A 16,503-nucleotide genomic window follows, 5' to 3' on the forward strand; every position below is an offset into this window, starting at 1 on the left:
CACACAAACACACACACAGACATAGTTCATCTATGTGTCCTGACATTGGTCTTGTGTGTGTCCTGACCCTTCGTCGTGTGTGTGTGTCAAGGTTATTTTAGTTAACAAAAACGAACTAAAAAACGAAAACTAGGTGTGAAAAAACATTTTAGTTAACTGAAATAAAAAATAAAAAATAGACTTTACAAAAAAACGATAACTGACTAAAACTGCATTGTGTGTTTACAAAACTAACTAAAATAAACTAAGATTAAAGAGAAAATGTCCTTAGTTTTAGTCTTTTTCATTTCATACATAAGCCTAGTATTTTGGGTGGATATGAAATCTATCCTCCATTTTATTTAGCTATGCCCCTGCGCAGAAGTAACCTGACGTGCGCCAGATGGCTTGTTTCACACAGAGTGAAACAACGTGAGCTCAGGAGAACAGGATAGTCTGACAAGGCTAGCACAGAAGAAAAAAAACACTAAAACTAATACTGAAACTAATAAAAACTAAACTAAAACTAAGCATTTTCAAAAAACTAAACTAAACTAGCAAACCTGCTTTAAAACTAATCAAAACTAAACTGAAATTGATAACAAAAAGTTAAAACGATATAAAAATAAAAACTAACTAAAAAAAGCAAAACTATTATAACCTTGGTGTGTGTGTGTCCTGACCCTTCGTCGTGTGTGTGTGTGTGTGTGTGTCCTGACCCTTCATCGTGTGTGTGTGTGTCCTGACCCTTGGTCTTGTGTGTGTGTGTCCTGACCCTTGGTCTTGTGTGTGTGTGTGTGTGTGTCCTGACCCTTGGTCTTGTGTGTGTGTGTGTCCTGACCCTTGGTCTTGTGTGTGTGTATTTCCTGACCGTCGTGTGTGTGTGTCCTGACCCTTCGTCGTGTGTGTGTGTGTGTCCTGACCCTTCATCGTGTGTGTGTGTGTGTGTCCTGACCCTTGGTCTTGTGTGTGTGTGTCCTGACCCTTGTTCTTGTGTGTGTGTGTCCTGTAGCTGCACCAGTGGCAGGGTCCAGCCCAGCTGCTACAGCTGTGATGAGTACTGCGCCAACGGGCACTGCTCGGTCAACCCTCACACACACCTCCCAGAGTGCAGGCGAGTATTCACACACACACACACACACACACACACACACACACACACACACACACCTCACACACCGTCTGTAATAACAAAGTGCATGTGTGGTGTGTGTGTGTCCAGGTGTTCGCCTGGCTGGCAGGGTCATCGCTGCGAGGTGGTGGCTTCTGGCGTCGTCTCCTCAGAGTCTGGTGGACGTAAGTCACCTCCCCAAACCCGCTGGCAACTACCCAGTCACCTACAGTGTGTGTGTGCTCCATATCTAAATGTTCCTGTGTGTGTGTGTGTGCGCGTGTGTGTGTGTGTGTGTGTGTGTGCGTGTGTGCGTGTGTGTGTGTGTGCGTGTGTGCGTGTGTGTGTGCGTGTGTGTGTGTGTGCGCGTGTGTGTGTGCAGGCACGGCCTCCATCGTGGTCCCAGTGGTGCTGCTGGTTCTACTGGTCCTGCTGGCGGGGGGCGCGTTGTTCTGGTACAGGAAGAGGATGAGAGGGTGAGTCAACTTCCCCCACACACAGGACGTCAGGGGAACACCGCGTCTGGACACCTCCCTTCCTCCTTCGCTGATCTCTCTCTCTCTCTCTCTCTCTCTCTCTCTCTCTCTCTCTCGTTTGCCTCTCTTCTCTCTCTCTGCTGGGAGTGACTGTCTCTCTTCTGCTCTCTCTCTGCTGGGAATGACTGCCTCTCTTCTGCTCTCTCTCTGCTGGGAGTGACGGACTCTCCTCTCTCTCTCTCTGCTGGGAGTGACGGTCTCTATCTCTCTGCTGGGAGTGACGGTCTCTCTCTCTCTTTCTGCTGGGAGTGACTGTCTCTCTCTCTCTGCTGGGGGTGACGGTCTCTCTTCTCCTCTCTCTCTGCTGGGAGTGACGGTCTCTCTTCTCTCTCTTTCTGCTGGGAGTGACGGTCTCTCTTCTCTCTCTCTCTGCTGGGAGTGACGGTCTCTCTTCTCCTCTCTCTCTGCTGGGAGTGACGGTCTCTCTTCTCTCTCTTTCTGCTGGGAGTGACGGTCTCTCTTCTCTCTCTCTCTGCTGGGAGTGACGGTCTCTCTTCTTTCTCTGCTGGGAGTGACAGTCTCTCTTCTCCTCTTTCTCTGGGAGTGACGGTCTCTCTTCTGTCCCTCAGGTCTGGCAGGCCGGGCAAATCCTGCTCCAGACGCTCGCGGTAATGGTTGCCAGGGTTACGCTTTACTTCCATCCTCCCACCCAAAAACTGCACCCCGTACCCCTCTCTCTCTCTGTTCCTCTCTCCCTCTCTCTCTGTTCCTCTCTCTCTCGGTCTCTCTCTGTTCCTCTCTCCCTCTCTCTCTGTTCCTCTCTCCCTCTCTCTCTCTCGGTCTCTCTCTGTTCCTCTCTCCCTCTCTCTCTCTCGGTCTCTCTCTGTTCCTCTCTCTCTCTCCTTCTCTCTCTGTTCCTCTCTCCCTCTCTCTCTGTTCCTCTCTCCCTCTCTCTCTCTTGGTCTCTCTCTGTTCCTCTCTCTCTCTGTTCCTCCCTCTGTCTCTCTCTGTTCCTCTCTCTGTCTCCGTACCTCTCTCTCTCTCTCTCTCTCTGTCTCTCTCCGTACATCTCTCTCTCCATTTTCCATGTCCATCCTCTGCTGTGCGGTGTATAGTTCTGTGTTCTCTCCCCCCCCACCCCAGGGTGGTGGGAACCCAGGGTGGTGATCTATGGGAATAGATCTGTCTGTCTGAGGCACAAGAGTGTCCATACTGTCCTCCATCCTACCCTACTGTACTATACTGTATATATATATAGTAGTATTGTATATATATATAGCCTATATATATATATATATATATGGGTCAGTGACAAATAAGGGTGGGGGAAAAAAACTTGGGGGAAATACTGTTTTAAAAGCTTGCATCAGGTGTGTTAATATGTGGATTTTGTATTTATGTTGGTTTTATGTCATTTGAAATTACATTTGCACAATTATTTTAAGACCAAATGCACCTGAAAATGTCAAGTGGTGTAACCAGAGAAAAGGCCAGTAAAGGCCGGTAAATATTCCATATTTTATCAACCTAGAGTGTATGTAGGTGTACTCATAATAATAATCAATTGCAACATGTTACCTAAGAATAGATTTTATCAGGGTGATCTCAAATTGTAATATTTCACCAGTTTTGCAACATCGAGCGGGTCATATGGTATGCTGAAAACACCTTGGTTTTATGGAAATGTATGTCAAAATGACTAAAAACATGTTGTTACACTACAGTAGAATATAATGCTTAGTTAGGAATAGGAATATAATTAATATTCCTGTATAATTTCATATTTTCATGAACAAACACTGGTTACACCATTTGACACAACCCAGTGTCAATTGATGTAACCATCCACATTTACCACATTTATTATATTGTATTAATGATGAAATGGCAGACAAGTATCTGACCTATTAGACAGGCCATCTCTGAGTCTCAACACAACATAGAATGTCTGGCCAAATAACATGTAGGCTATGATGTAAATGACAATTCCCCTTTTCTCGAAAGAATACTTGGAAAATAAATAAAACTGACTAATAAACTAAACATTTCTTCTTAAGAGGGCTAGTTGTCCTTGTGCTGCATCATAAAATATTGCTTCTTGCCTAAAATAGCATCAAACAGAAAGACTTATAATAGGAGTCATATTTGAATCAAGACATTTACATTAAAAATCAAATTTGTCAGGCATTTACATGGACACCCATGAAAGCTAGCTAGTTGACCTAGCTACTTTCAAACATACTTTTTAAAGTAAATACTTGTTTTTATGATAAATATCAATAATCAATGTTTCCACTGGTTACACCATTTGACATGTAAACCTAATCATACCTGACCATACCCTAAAATGTCAAATTATCTCAATATTTCTAAGAGAGTTACTAACCTTGACATGCAACCATGAAGAGCAGAGAGGGGTCCTTCTTTGTGATACATTTCCCGCCAAAATTGTCGTCTTGTAAAAAAAAAAAAACTCCTTATATGGTGGTTACACCATCTAGACACTTATGTAAGTTGACCTGACTGACATGATTCCCCGGATTATTGATAATATCCAGAACAATATAGTTCCACTTATTTTATTAACTTTAAAATAGTTCTTATGTAAGATTATGCCAAACTAGTTTATATGTTTTTTTTAGACTTTCAGCTCTTTTGAGCAATTAGAACATTTCTGTACTTAGTTTTTATGGTTACACCACTTAGACATTTTTTGCCATTTTTACTCAATAATTCTCTCGAAATGAATTAAAACCACAACTTTTTATGGCAGGTTGTCAGAAAAGAATGTATGCAAGTAATCTTTAAGTTTATTTAAAAATTTGAACCTAAAAAATGTAAACTTAACCAAAGGGGCACAAAAAAACAAGCGTCACGTCTTTGACCCATATATATATATATATATATATATATATAGTATTGTACCATAGTGGCGTGTGCTGTGTCCATATATATAGTAGTATTGTGTATATATATATATATATATATATATATATATATATATATATATATATATAGTATTGTACCATAGTGGCATGTGTTGTGTCCATATATATAGTATTATTGTATATATGTGTATATATATATATATATATATATATATATATAGTATTGTACCATAGTGGTGTGTGCTGTGTCCATATATATCGTAGTATTGTATATATATATATATATATATATATATATTAGTATTGTACCGTATGTGTGTTGTGTCCAGTGCTACGGTCATCCTGTGGAGAGAGGTTTGTTCCAGGCCAGGATGGGAAAATCCAGCATTTAATAGGATGGATCTACTGTCTGTGTGCAGTATCTATGGATCTGACTGTCTCATTCACAGTGGGTGCTTCAGTGTGTCATGTGACCCTGTGGACCAGAGGGTCCGTGTGTGTCTGGATGAATGCTGGATTTGTTCAGCTCCTGTGATGTGGCTTGGTCCCAGGCCTTCTGGGTGACCGTGATGTGATGGTCTGTGTGATGTGATGGTCTGTGATGTGATGGTCTATGTGATGTGATGGTCTGTGTGATGTGATGGTCTGTGTGATGTGATGGTCTGTGTGATGTGATGGTCTGTGTGATGTGATGGTCTGTGTGATGTGTTGGTCTGTGTGATATGATGGTCTATGTGATGTGATGGTCTCTGTGATGGTCTATGTGATGTGATGGTCTGTATGATGTGATGGTCTGTGTGATGTGGTGGTCTGTGTGATGTGATGGTCTGTGTGATGTGGTGGTCTGTGTGATGTGATGGTCTGTGTGATGTGATGGTCTATGTGATGTGATGATCTATGTGATGTGATGGTATGTGTGATGTGATGGTCTGTGTGATGTGATGGTCTATGTGATGTGATGGTCTGTGTGATGGTATATGTGATGTGGTGGTCTGTGTGATGTGATGATCTATGTGATGTGATGGTCTGTGTGATGTGATGGTCTGTGTGATGTGATGGTCTATGTGATGTGATGGTCTGTGTGATGGTATACGTGATGTGATGGTCTATGTGATGTGATGGTCTGTGTGATGTGATGGTATGTGCGATGTGATGGTCTGTGTGACGTGGTGGTCTCTGTGATGTGATGGTCTGTGTGATGTGGTGGTCTGTGTGATGTGATGGTCTGTGTGACGTGGTCTCTGTGATGTTATGGTCTGTGTGATGTGGTGGTCTGTGTGATGTGATGGTCTGTGTGACGTGGTGGTCTCTGTGATGTGATGGTCTGTGTGATGTGGTGGTCTGTGTGATGTGATGGTCTGTGTGATGTGGTGGTCTGTGTGATGTGATGGTCTGTGATGTGATGGTCTGTGTGATGTGGTGGTCTGTGTGATGTGATGGTCTGTGTGATGTGATGGTCTGTGTGATGTGATGGTCTATGTGATGTGATGGTCTGTGTGATGTGATGGTCTGTGTGATGTGATGGTCTGTGTGATGTGATGGTCTATGTGATGTGATGGTCTGTGTGATGTGATGGTCTGTGTGATGGTCTATGTGATGTGATGGTCTGTGTGATGGTATATGTGATGTGATGGTCTATGTGATGTGATGGTCTGTGTGACGTGGTGGTCTGTGTGATGTGATGGTCTGTGTGATGTGGTGGTCTCTGTGATGTTATGGTCTGTGTGATGTGGTGGTCTGTGTGATGTGATGGTCTGTGTGATGTGGTGGTCTGTGTGATGTGGTGGTCTGTGTGATGTGATGGTCTGTGTGATGTGGTGGTCTGTGTGATGTGATGGTCTGTGTGATGTGGTGGTCTGTGTGATGTGGTGGTCTGTGTGATGTGATGGTCTGTGTGATGTTATGGTCTGTGTGATGTGATGGTCTGTGTGATGTGGTGGTCTGTGTGATGTGGTGGTCTCTGTGATGTGATGGTCTGTGTGATGTGATGGTCTGTGTTATTTGGTGGTCTCTGTGATGTTATGGTCTGTGTGATGTGGTGGTCTGTGTGATGTGGTGGTCTCTGTGATGTGATGGTCTGTGTGATGTGGTGGTCTCTGTGATGTGATGGTCTGTGTGATGTGGTGGTCTGTGTGATGTGGTGGTCTGTGTGATGTGATGGTCTGTGTGACGTGGTGGTCTCTGTGATGTGATGGTCTGTGTGATGTGGTGGTCTCTGTGATGTGATGGTCTGTGTGATGTGGTGGTCTGTGTGATGTGATGATCTATGTGATGTGATGGTATGTGTGATGTGATGGTCTGTGTGATGTGATGGTCTATGTGATGTGATGGTCTGTGTGATGGTATATGTGATGTGGTGGTCTGTGTGATGTGATGGTCTGTGTGATGGTATATGTGATGTGATGGTCTATGTGATGTGATGGTCTGTGTGACGTGGTGGTCTATGTGATGTGATGGTCTGTGTGATGTGGTGGTCTCTGTGATGTTATGGTCTGTGTGATGTGGTGGTCTGTGTGATGTGATGGTCTATGTGATGTGATGGTCTATGTGATGTGATGGTCTGTGTGATGGTATATGTGATGTGATGGTCTATGTGATGTGATGGTCTGTGTGACGTGGTGGTCTGTGTGATGTGATGGTCTGTGTGATGTGGTGGTCTCTGTGATGTTATGGTCTGTGTGATGTGGTGGTCTGTGTGATGTGATGGTCTGTGTGATGTTATGGTCTGTGTGATGTGGTGGTCTGTGTGATGTGATGGTCTGTGTGATGTGGTGGTCTGTGTGATGTGGTGGTCTGTGTGATGTGATGGTCTGTGTGATGTTATGGTCTGTGTGATGTGATGGTCTGTGTGATGTGGTGGTCTGTGTGATGTGGTGGTCTCTGTGATGTGATGGTCTGTGTGATGTGATGGTCTGTGTTATTTGGTGGTCTCTGTGATGTTATGGTCTGTGTGATGTGGTGGTCTGTGTGATGTGGTGGTCTCTGTGATGTGATGGTCTGTGTGATGTGGTGGTCTCTGTGATGTGATGGTCTGTGTGATGTGGTGGTCTGTGTGATGTGGTGGTCTGTGTGATGTGATGGTCTGTGTGACGTGGTGGTCTCTGTGATGTGATGGTCTGTGTGATGTGGTGGTCTCTGTGATGTGATGGTCTGTGTGATGTGGTGGTCTGTGTGATGTGGTGGTCTGTGTGATGTGGTGGTCTGTGTGATGTGATGGTCTCTGTGATGTGATGGTCTGTGTGATGTGGTGGTCTGTGTGATGTGGTGGTCTGTGTGATGTGGTGGTCTCTGTGATGTTATGGGCTGTGTGATGTGGTGGTCTGTGTGATGTGGTGGTCTCTGTGATGTGATGGTGTCTCTGCTTGCGCAATGTAGCCTCTACAAGGACCACTGAGGTGGCCGACCACTGTCATGACCTTCTCCTATCCTGTGTGTGTGTGTGTGCGCGTGTGTGTGTTTGTGTGTATGCGTGTGTGTGTTTGTGTGTGCGTGCATGTCTGTGTGTATGTGTGCAGTGCCAAGGGCTTCCAGCACCAGAGGATGACGAACGGAGCCATGAACGTGGAGATCGGGAACCCGGCCTACAAGATCTACGAGGGCGAGCCGGACGACGACGCTGGGGAACTGCTAGACGCAGACTTCACGCTTGACCCAGACAAGGTAGGGAATACACACACACACTCTCTCTCACACACACACTCACACACGCTTGCACACACACACTCACACGCACACACTCACGCTCGCACGCACGCACTCACACACACACGCACACACTCACGCTCGCACGCACACACACACACGCTCGCACACGCTCGCACGCACGCACACACTCACACACGCACACACACTCTCTCTCACACACAAACACACCCACACACACACTCTCTCTCTCACACACACACACACACGCACACACTCCTACTTTATAAAGAACATTTCTAAGAGTTTCCTCCTGTTTCCTCCCAGCCCACCAACTTTACAAACCCAGTATACGCCACTCTGTACATGGGAGCCCACACCAGCCGGAACTCCCTGGCCAGCACGGACGAGAAGAAGGAGCTGCTGTCGCGGGGGGATGAGGAGCCCCTGGTGGACCCACTGGCATAGACTGTCCATTAGCCTGGGTCATACCATTCCAGACACACCCCTCTTTTTGCCTTTTAAAGAAAAAAAACTGAGAGAAAATCAACAAAAAAAGCGTGAACACTGTATAGAATGTACAAACATGAAGGACTACTTTTGTATGTGATTGCAGTATTATATTTTGTTCTTTTAAGATTCTGGTCAAAAATGAACAAAACATTTTCTATAAGATATTTTTAATTTACTCTTTTGTCCCTTCCCTTTTACCTAAATAGCCACTACCTCTGTGCAAAATGAAATGAAAAGAAAAAGAAAATTTGAAGAAAAGCATCATCATTGGAGCAATTTGAATTTTTTATTTTTGTATGAATTGTATAGAGAAAAAAACATTGTTCCATTTCACCAGTGCCAACTGTCTGTTGTCTGTATTGACTTTGAGTGGGGAAGGCAAACTCAAAGTTTTCTAAGTCGGTACCAATGTTGTCTTGATGACAGTTTGTTTGCGAGTGTGCGAGGCAGGTTTAACATAGCATGATTTGTGTACAGCACGTGAAAAATTGTCAATTCCAGATGGCAACTTCAGTATTTCCATATAATTTTCTCAGAGAGCGATGTTCATGAAATGATTGTTTTCTCTTCCTTGCACAGACTTCATGTCTTGCGGTGTGTAGACAGTACTGGGTACACTACCGTCAAATGTAAAGCAGGTCCATGTATGTTTGTTTCTGTAATATCCAGATGGTGTTCATGGGCTCATGTGATGTTGAAGTATCATAATCAGATGAATAAGAGTATGAGTGTGTTTGCTGTCTGGTGACATGTGAGGAACAGGAAGTTGATGAAGAGTTGAAACGTTCATGGCTGCGTTTCCCAGAGGCATCGTAGCGCTACGATGAACGCCGTAGCTTACGATGAACGCAGCGCTACAATGCCTCTGGGAAACTCAGCCCAGGCTTGTGAATGCTTCCATGGGCGGGCAGTGAGCGTGTCCAGGTCACGGCAGGCCAGAGCAAACGATCAACGAGACTATCAGAGAGATGTGTCTGAGTCAGCGTGACACGCTAACTAACCTGTCACATCCAACCCCTCTGAAGGACAGCTGTGTGATGGATAAAGGGTGGATGTGAAAGAGGGCTCTGGTCTAGTGTACATCTTTTATCATTTCATTTGGTTTCTGTAGAGGCTCGGTCCACCTGGCCACTTAAGGAGAACAACCAGCTCTGTGCTCTTACCGTTGTGTAAAAGCTTATTCCTGTGTTGTTCCCTAGCTGTGGTAGGTCCCGTGTTTGGTCCCCAGCCCACGCCTTGCTGCTGCTAGCGCTGCTGCTCACCTGCCGGCCGCGGGGGCGTCTCACGCTCTGCTGTCCCACAATGCCGCGGGGTGTCTCTCACGCTCTGCTGTCCCACAATGCCGCGGGGCGTCTCCCACGCTCTGCTGTCCCACAATGCCGCGGGGCGTCTCACGCTCTGCTGTCCCACAATGCCGCGGGGCGTCTCACGCTCTGCTGTCCCACAATGCCGCGGGGTGTCTCTCACGCTCTGCTGTCCCACAATGCCGCGGGGCGTCTCCCACGCTCTGCTGTCCCACAATGCCGCGGGGCGTCTCACGCGCCGCTCAGTCCCACAATGCTGCTTCTGTCAGACTGATCAGCCATATCTTAATGCATGTGAAAACACACACACACACGTTGAAGTAACTAGAATAACAAATCCATATGTTGCTTACTGTACCTGTCAGCAAGTGTTATTTTTGATTTTATGCTTGTTTTTAATTGAGAGAAGAGATGAGTACAATCACTTGACTTAAAGAGCATTTTTGCAAAATCATACATGCATTTATGGATTTAAGTCGTTTAAGTTTTTGATTAGTCCTTGTTTTTTAATGAGAAATTACAGCTTTTATAGTACACAATGCATGGAGGCTCAGACTTTCTTCTGGAAAGAGAAGAAATTTAATTTTTGCTGGAGTACTTTACAAACTAAATAACAGATTGTTATAAATAAAATTTTAAAAACTGTACAGAAAACGATCTTCTGGTTTTGTCTTCTCTTTCTAAGTTCCTACTGTATACTTGTATACTAAGTTCCTACTGTATACTTGCAAGTTGTGATGAATGACAGCTTGATTTCAAAGGAGATGTGAGCAAACCTTTTAATTTGAATGGATACAATCAGATGTTATCAGAGGTAACCCAACACCTGTTTGTTCATACGATCCAAACAGAAAAGACCATGTGTAGTTTGGTTTCAGTCGTCATCCAAACTCAGAACAACAGCAAATTTGACAGAGAACTTGTGAATCATGTTGATTGCTAGAAGTAGAACTGTACGGTACTTTAACCTCAAGTTACTGTATATTCAAATAATTATGATGAACATTATAATCAATAATTCAAATAATTACAAAGTACTTTGTATATTGCACTGTATCTGAAAATGAATTGACAACAACTGATACATATTGTATGGTTCGTATTTCCAATTTCAACTTTAATCTGACAATCAACATCTATAGGTTGATTATGTCAGATTATCATTAATCATAGATAAACCAAAATCAACCAGCTGCACTATAGAATAAACAAATCAATGAATACTCTAAATGCTCTGTTCACGCAGTCAAATGTATGGATTCAAAAACCAAAAAGCCTTCAGAGAGAATACAATATCTATCTATACCAAGTCAGGTGGTATGATGGCACTGAATTACAACTACTATACAATCAAATAATCACAAAGCCTGTTTAGATGTGTCAGGTCTCTGCTCCCTCTGTGTTTATAGAGACTAAGGACTACAGAACCCAGTCACTGATCACTGACTTCTTCCATGTGTTTATAGAGACTAAGGACTACAGAACCCAATCACTGATCACTGACTTCCTCCATGTGTTTATAGAGACTAAGGACTACAGAATCCAGTCACTGATCACTGACTTCCTCCATGTGTTCATTCGATGCCTTTGGCTTTCAGCTCATCTCTCACTCTGGTCAGGTAGTTAGGGTCTGGGTATCCAAAACTGTGGACAGAAACACCATAGACTGCATGAGTTAAGCTGCAGTCTATTCATTCCAGACCAGTCTATCAATTCCAGTCAGTTGAATCTCAACAGGTGGAACAGAGATCATAATGTATGGCATTAATGAATATGACATTAAATATGAACACATACTGTAACAGAACAGGTAGGATAATATGAATTGTTTGAGCATTCTAAGATGTGAGGGATGTTGTTAGCTGATGTACCAGGCTGGTCCCCCAATAGGTTGGGTCTTGTGGTGGATGTCATTCCAGGTCACACAGTCATCCATCCCACTGGTTCTGGATGTCCCGACCGTGAAGATCAGCTTTTGTTTGAAGGCTTTCTGGAGCAGATTCAGAACCTCCCTGCCCTCCTTGTTGTCGGGCAGATAAGCTGTTCTATTTGTCCCAAGGAATCTCTTTCCAGGGCTGGGGTGTCTCTCCTGAAACCAAGTGAATACAGAGTATAGATTCAAGTATTCAGAAATACACACAGAACATGAATTAAGAAGGTTGAAAATCATTCATTAATATCTAGGATCAAGGATTCTACCGTCTGTTGTCCGTTTGGAATATTATAGTTGATAATGATGGTGCCACAGGTGAATCCAGGTAAGACCGTAGACTGGGTTGTATGGGATGTCATATACCCAGGTGGCTGATTCCCTTCCACCTGCCCAAACACATTCTTACACACAGGACAGATGGGGCCTTGGTTCTTCTCCGCTTCCTTCAGACAATCTCTGCAAAACCCATGGCTGCATTTCAACCTCTCCTTGTTTTTAAACGCGTCCAAGCAGATGGGGCATCTCTCTTCCTCCTCGTCTCCTGTAGCTCCTCCTCCTTCCCCGGCTGCTCCTCCAACAGCTGCTCCTCCAACAGCTGCTCCAGGCCCGGGCCTCTGGTCTCTGGCGTATCCGATCCTCTGCTTGTCCTCCTCTTTGAAGACCGGGCTCCCTAGCCTCTCCTCCAGCTCGCTGACCGCAGGGCCCAGATGCTCTGGGAGGCCGATCAGTCTCCAGGGACCGTAGGACTCTTCTGGCCAGACGAGAGGGTGTTGAGAGCGGATCTCCTTCAGCACATCTCCCACGGCCGCCTTCTGGTCAGACGTCCGGAGGTAGCAGCTCACGACGGACGTGGCCACCCTCTGGTACAGACATATCAGGGCCCTGAAGGCGTGGCTCTCCAGAGAGGCTGCTTGTCCGTCACCAAGGGGCTGGGCTTTCACTGTCACTTTACCGCAGAGGGGATCATGATTTTCCTTGAATTCCACGCCAAATCTACCTTGGATGTCCTTGATTTTCTGACCAAAAGCAGCGTTCATCAGCTTCCAGAGACTCTGCTCAATGGACAGCCCCTTGGCCTCCAGCTGGTCCTTGATGTCCATCTTGATCTTCTGTGGTGTATTCTCAGCTCCAGAGGATGCCATGCTTGTTGAAGAGTTGTGGCCCAATCCAAGTACCTTCCGGACTGACATTATGCTCTGTTTCGGCCCGTACATGACGGACTCTTTTGAGGTAGCCGCCAGCACCAATTTGGCATCATAGTTCTGGAGCTTCATCAGTGTATGAACACAATCCCCTGAGTCTGCTTGGTCCAGATGAATGGGGAAGCTGTCAATCTCTCCAGTATCTGTACTCTTCAGGACCAGGTCTGTGAAGTCCTGGAGAGCCCTGTGAGGGCGTGAATCTCTGCCTGGACGATCCCCTTTAAAGGACACTCTTACATCTGCTGTTATTTTGACTCCATGTTCTCTTTCTATCCGCTCCAGCTCTTTCCTGTAGGCCTGGTTGACGTACCAGAAGGTCAGCAGGGGGACGAGGCAGCTGTCCTCCCCACCACCATCACTGGGATCCACAGCTGGGTTAGAAGCCCAACTGGGTGAAGCCGTTTCTGAAGATCCACTCTGCCCATCAACAAACCCAGCTTCAGTCTGTCTGTAGACACTTCGGTCACTACTGGTAGTGGTATGTACTTTCATCGGGATCTGATGGGTAAAAATCCAATACATAACGTGTACTGTAGGCTATGGTTAGGCAACAGCCATTCAAAGTGATGTACAGTATGGCATTTTACATTTCATAGCCATTAATAAACCAGGCAACTTTACGATACATACGTACATCCTCAGTAGTATTGATTGAGCTCCTGCCTGGTCTTTGAGCATGGAGCTGAGCAGGTCTCTTGTGAAACTGTATAGTGCAAGTTGCATGGTCTTTGAAGAGCAACTTAGGCTTCAACTTCAGAAGGGCATCCAAGGCTGGACGCATGATAAAACAATGAATGATTTGATTGAAAGGAGAGAGAACAAAGAGATGCTTTGTGATAATAATATCTAACAAAATCCAACCTACTCTTTTGTACAACCGATTGAATGTATCATTACAATAAAATGAAGGTACTGTCTCCAAGTTTTCAAGAGATTCTAACCTGAGGAGGGCTGTATCTTGACCAAAGCCGAGCGACTATTCTCTGTCAGACTCTGAACACTGACTGAGCACGCTGTCTCCAGATCACCGCCCGTGTTGAGCCACGACTGGAGAGATTTCTGGAGTTCATTTTTCATTCTTGGTGGTATGTCTTTCCCAGACCACGCCAAACTGACATGGGCGGTGACCTCATCAGGAGCTGCAGTGGGCATCTTTTCCCCAATCTCTTCCTCTGAACGATACATATCCTAAACGACAAAACCACTCATATGAATTATCAGTTTATTAAAAAATTGGGTTAGACAACTGAGTTGTTAGATCAAGTTAAATACGGTAATAGGTAAGGTTATAACTAAGATTTCTTGAGCAGTATCAATGGCTAATTTGCAAGGACAGAAACATTACCATTTGGGAATGCAGGTCTGGCTGTCTGGTGGAACTAGAGGCATCATCAACAGGTCCATCCACACTCATCTCTTTAAAAGAGAAAAACTGAGGCAACACAGAATGGACAACTGTTAAATATGCAGTAACACTTTATAATAAGGTACACAAACATGAGTGAGTAGTTACCGAGTCACTAATGAGGGCCACTGATTAGTTAATGAGTATTTACTGATTAACAGAGCTCTACCAAAACAGAGAAGATTTTTTAATGCCAGGCTTATAGGAGAAAACAGCACTGGTTACCATGTAGTCATCGCTTCCTTACCTCATGATTACTTAATCATTGGTTATTCTTTTGAGTACTGAACCTTATTCTAAAGTCATACATCATATGGAGTAGTTACTAGGTAGTCCTCATCATTAGTTCACCTCAGCATTACTTAATCATTAGTTCAATCAATCAATCAAATCCTTTATTTAACCAGATAGGCATCATTGAGATTAAAATCTCTTTTTCAAGAGCGATCTGGCCAAGTAGGCAGCAGAAACAAAGTTACAGCAATAAAAGAAACATAACAGACAATACAGAGAGACATACTTTCACAGAAAGAATCAGTTGTAGGGAAGTTATCAAACACAGTTGCACTGACCAGGAGAACTGGTTTCATAATCTTTTAAAATGGATTTAAATTCACCCAACGTAATCCTGGTCCTATCAGGAACCTCGTCATCACTTTATCATTAGTATTATGATAGAGTTATAGAGAGTTAATCAATCAGTCCCCAGTCTGTTCTCTGGTAACCCATCATTGTCTACTACTGTATACAGTCATGGATTCAGAGTTAATTAGCAACTACTCATTAACCAATCATTGATTTCTCATTAGTTACTCAGTAATTACTCAATTTTGACACCTTATTATAAACGTGATACAAATATGTAATAACACCGTAATAAGTAATTTCTTACTGTTTCTCCTTCATCATCTGTTAAAAATCTATTCTGAAAGAAAAAATGGGCGATGAGGTCAGTATTCATCAAACTGAGGAAAAAACAAACAAATTGTAGACCTATGTTCTTCATCCTGATCTCTACCTCATGACTTGGAGGGGGCGATTGGTGTGGGCCGACCTGGACAAGCCAGAGAAGCATAGAGACACGTCAGGCTGCTGTTGTTATTTCTATTGGAAAGCAGTATTTGCCCTGGTACATTTAACCGAATAGGCTGCTTGATTATAATCCATTCATTTACTCACATCCATTGGTTCATCCCCATCTTCCATGTTTTCCGTCTTATTGGTTCAGATCTCGGCCTCACGAAATAACACTGGAACAGTTCTGAAATCCACTGACCATTTAATGTCAGCACTTGCTTGTGTAATGTCTGGGTATAATCACGTCTGAAAATGAAAGTTTCTGTAAGAAATACAAATAGCTATAACTCAAGACTACAGTAGGCTACAGCCGCAGTCCGCAAAGCCATAGCTTGTGGCAAAGTAGACGGTTCAAGCACAACTGAACTTTCACTTTCGTTTTACTTGAAACGAAACGTTGTGTAGGAAATTATGTCCCATCTATCGCCTTTAAATGCATAGCCTAGGCTACTGCATAAGGTATTTGAAAGTTAACATTGTTACAATTGTTTGTCATCGTAGACACGTAGTTCAGCACAATGATTAAAGCAATAAGGCTTGATATGAAACGCGTGTCGGATTTGAACATTTCTTTAACAGTTCAGTTTTTGTCGACAGTGTCAGAATGTAATATTTTGTGATATACATTTCAACAGACTTCAAAAAAGTGTTTTCAAAGTAGGCTAGAACAGCACGATAGCCAAACACCATTTCGCTTACGTACAGATTCGTCCGCTCCGACCGCAGCCTCACGAGACGTTTCCTTCGCAGGGGGATCGGCTCATACCGTCCTGATCACGTGGGCTCAGACCCGTCGGCGCGTCTCACTACATCCATGGTCTCACCGTCCTGATCACGTGAGCTCAGACCTGCTCATTTCCCCGAGGGGTGCTCAGTGTGTATGGCGAAGCCCGTCTAATGCTAATAGAGGGTTTTCACGGCCGGCCATGTTGGAGGTTTAAGCTTAGGTTTAGCAGGTGTAGGCTCAGGTTTA

At 44.2% G+C, this 16,503-nt stretch overlaps 2 protein-coding genes across 6 annotated transcripts in view; one reads left to right on the forward strand and one right to left on the reverse strand.

Moving 5' to 3' along the window:
- Positions 1-8,564, forward strand: part of LOC311315418 (low-density lipoprotein receptor-related protein 1-like) — a gene marked incomplete at both ends in the record, with an annotated part of 167,056 nt that extends 158,492 nt beyond the window's left edge. Inside the window, 6 exon segments of the mRNA XM_084446088.1 lie at positions 992-1,093; positions 1,202-1,275; positions 1,473-1,566; positions 2,196-2,234; positions 7,970-8,114; positions 8,424-8,564. Coding sequence (XP_084302214.1) covers positions 992-1,093; positions 1,202-1,275; positions 1,473-1,566; positions 2,196-2,234; positions 7,970-8,114; positions 8,424-8,564 — 595 coding nt within the window.
- Positions 8,565-10,688: 2,124 nt separating this feature from the next.
- On the reverse strand, positions 10,689-16,359 carry dtx3lb.2 (deltex E3 ubiquitin ligase 3L b, tandem duplicate 2). Of its 5 annotated transcripts, none has more exons than XM_084446265.1 (10): positions 16,234-16,359; positions 15,633-15,776; positions 15,472-15,507; positions 15,346-15,373; positions 14,394-14,480; positions 13,990-14,236; positions 13,683-13,819; positions 12,113-13,546; positions 11,785-12,002; positions 10,689-11,557 (listed from the first exon to the last, which is right to left on the reverse strand). In XM_084446265.1, the coding sequence occupies exons 2-10, from the start codon at positions 15,650-15,652 to the stop codon at positions 11,488-11,490; spliced, it is 2,277 nt and encodes a 758-aa protein (XP_084302391.1). In that variant the 5' UTR covers positions 15,653-15,776; positions 16,234-16,359; the 3' UTR covers positions 10,689-11,487. The 5 variants fall into 5 exon arrangements, with proteins under 5 accessions (XP_084302391.1, XP_084302390.1, XP_084302387.1 ...); XM_084446264.1 differs by having other exon boundaries at positions 15,346-15,378; XM_084446261.1 differs by having other exon boundaries at positions 15,346-15,507.
- Between the last annotated feature and the right edge of the window lie 144 nt (positions 16,360-16,503).

The sequence above is a fragment of the Borostomias antarcticus genome, assembly GCF_949987555.1.
Source record: "Borostomias antarcticus genome assembly, chromosome: 11".
Classification (NCBI taxonomy): domain Eukaryota; kingdom Metazoa; phylum Chordata; class Actinopteri; order Stomiiformes; family Stomiidae; genus Borostomias; species Borostomias antarcticus.

Excerpts from the sequence above, each read along its gene's own strand:
- dtx3lb.2 (XM_084446261.1), bottom strand. The coding sequence starts at position 15,659 with ATGGAAGATGGGGATGAACCAATGGAT. Across the intron at positions 15,508-15,632 it reads ATGGGGATGAACCAATGGAT|GTCGGCCCACACCAATCGCC; the intron begins GTGAGTAAATGA and ends TGGCTTGTCCAG. Across the intron at positions 14,481-15,345 it reads CAGATGATGAAGGAGAAACA|TTTTTCTCTTTTAAAGAGAT; the intron begins GTAAGAAATTAC and ends GTGTTGCCTCAG.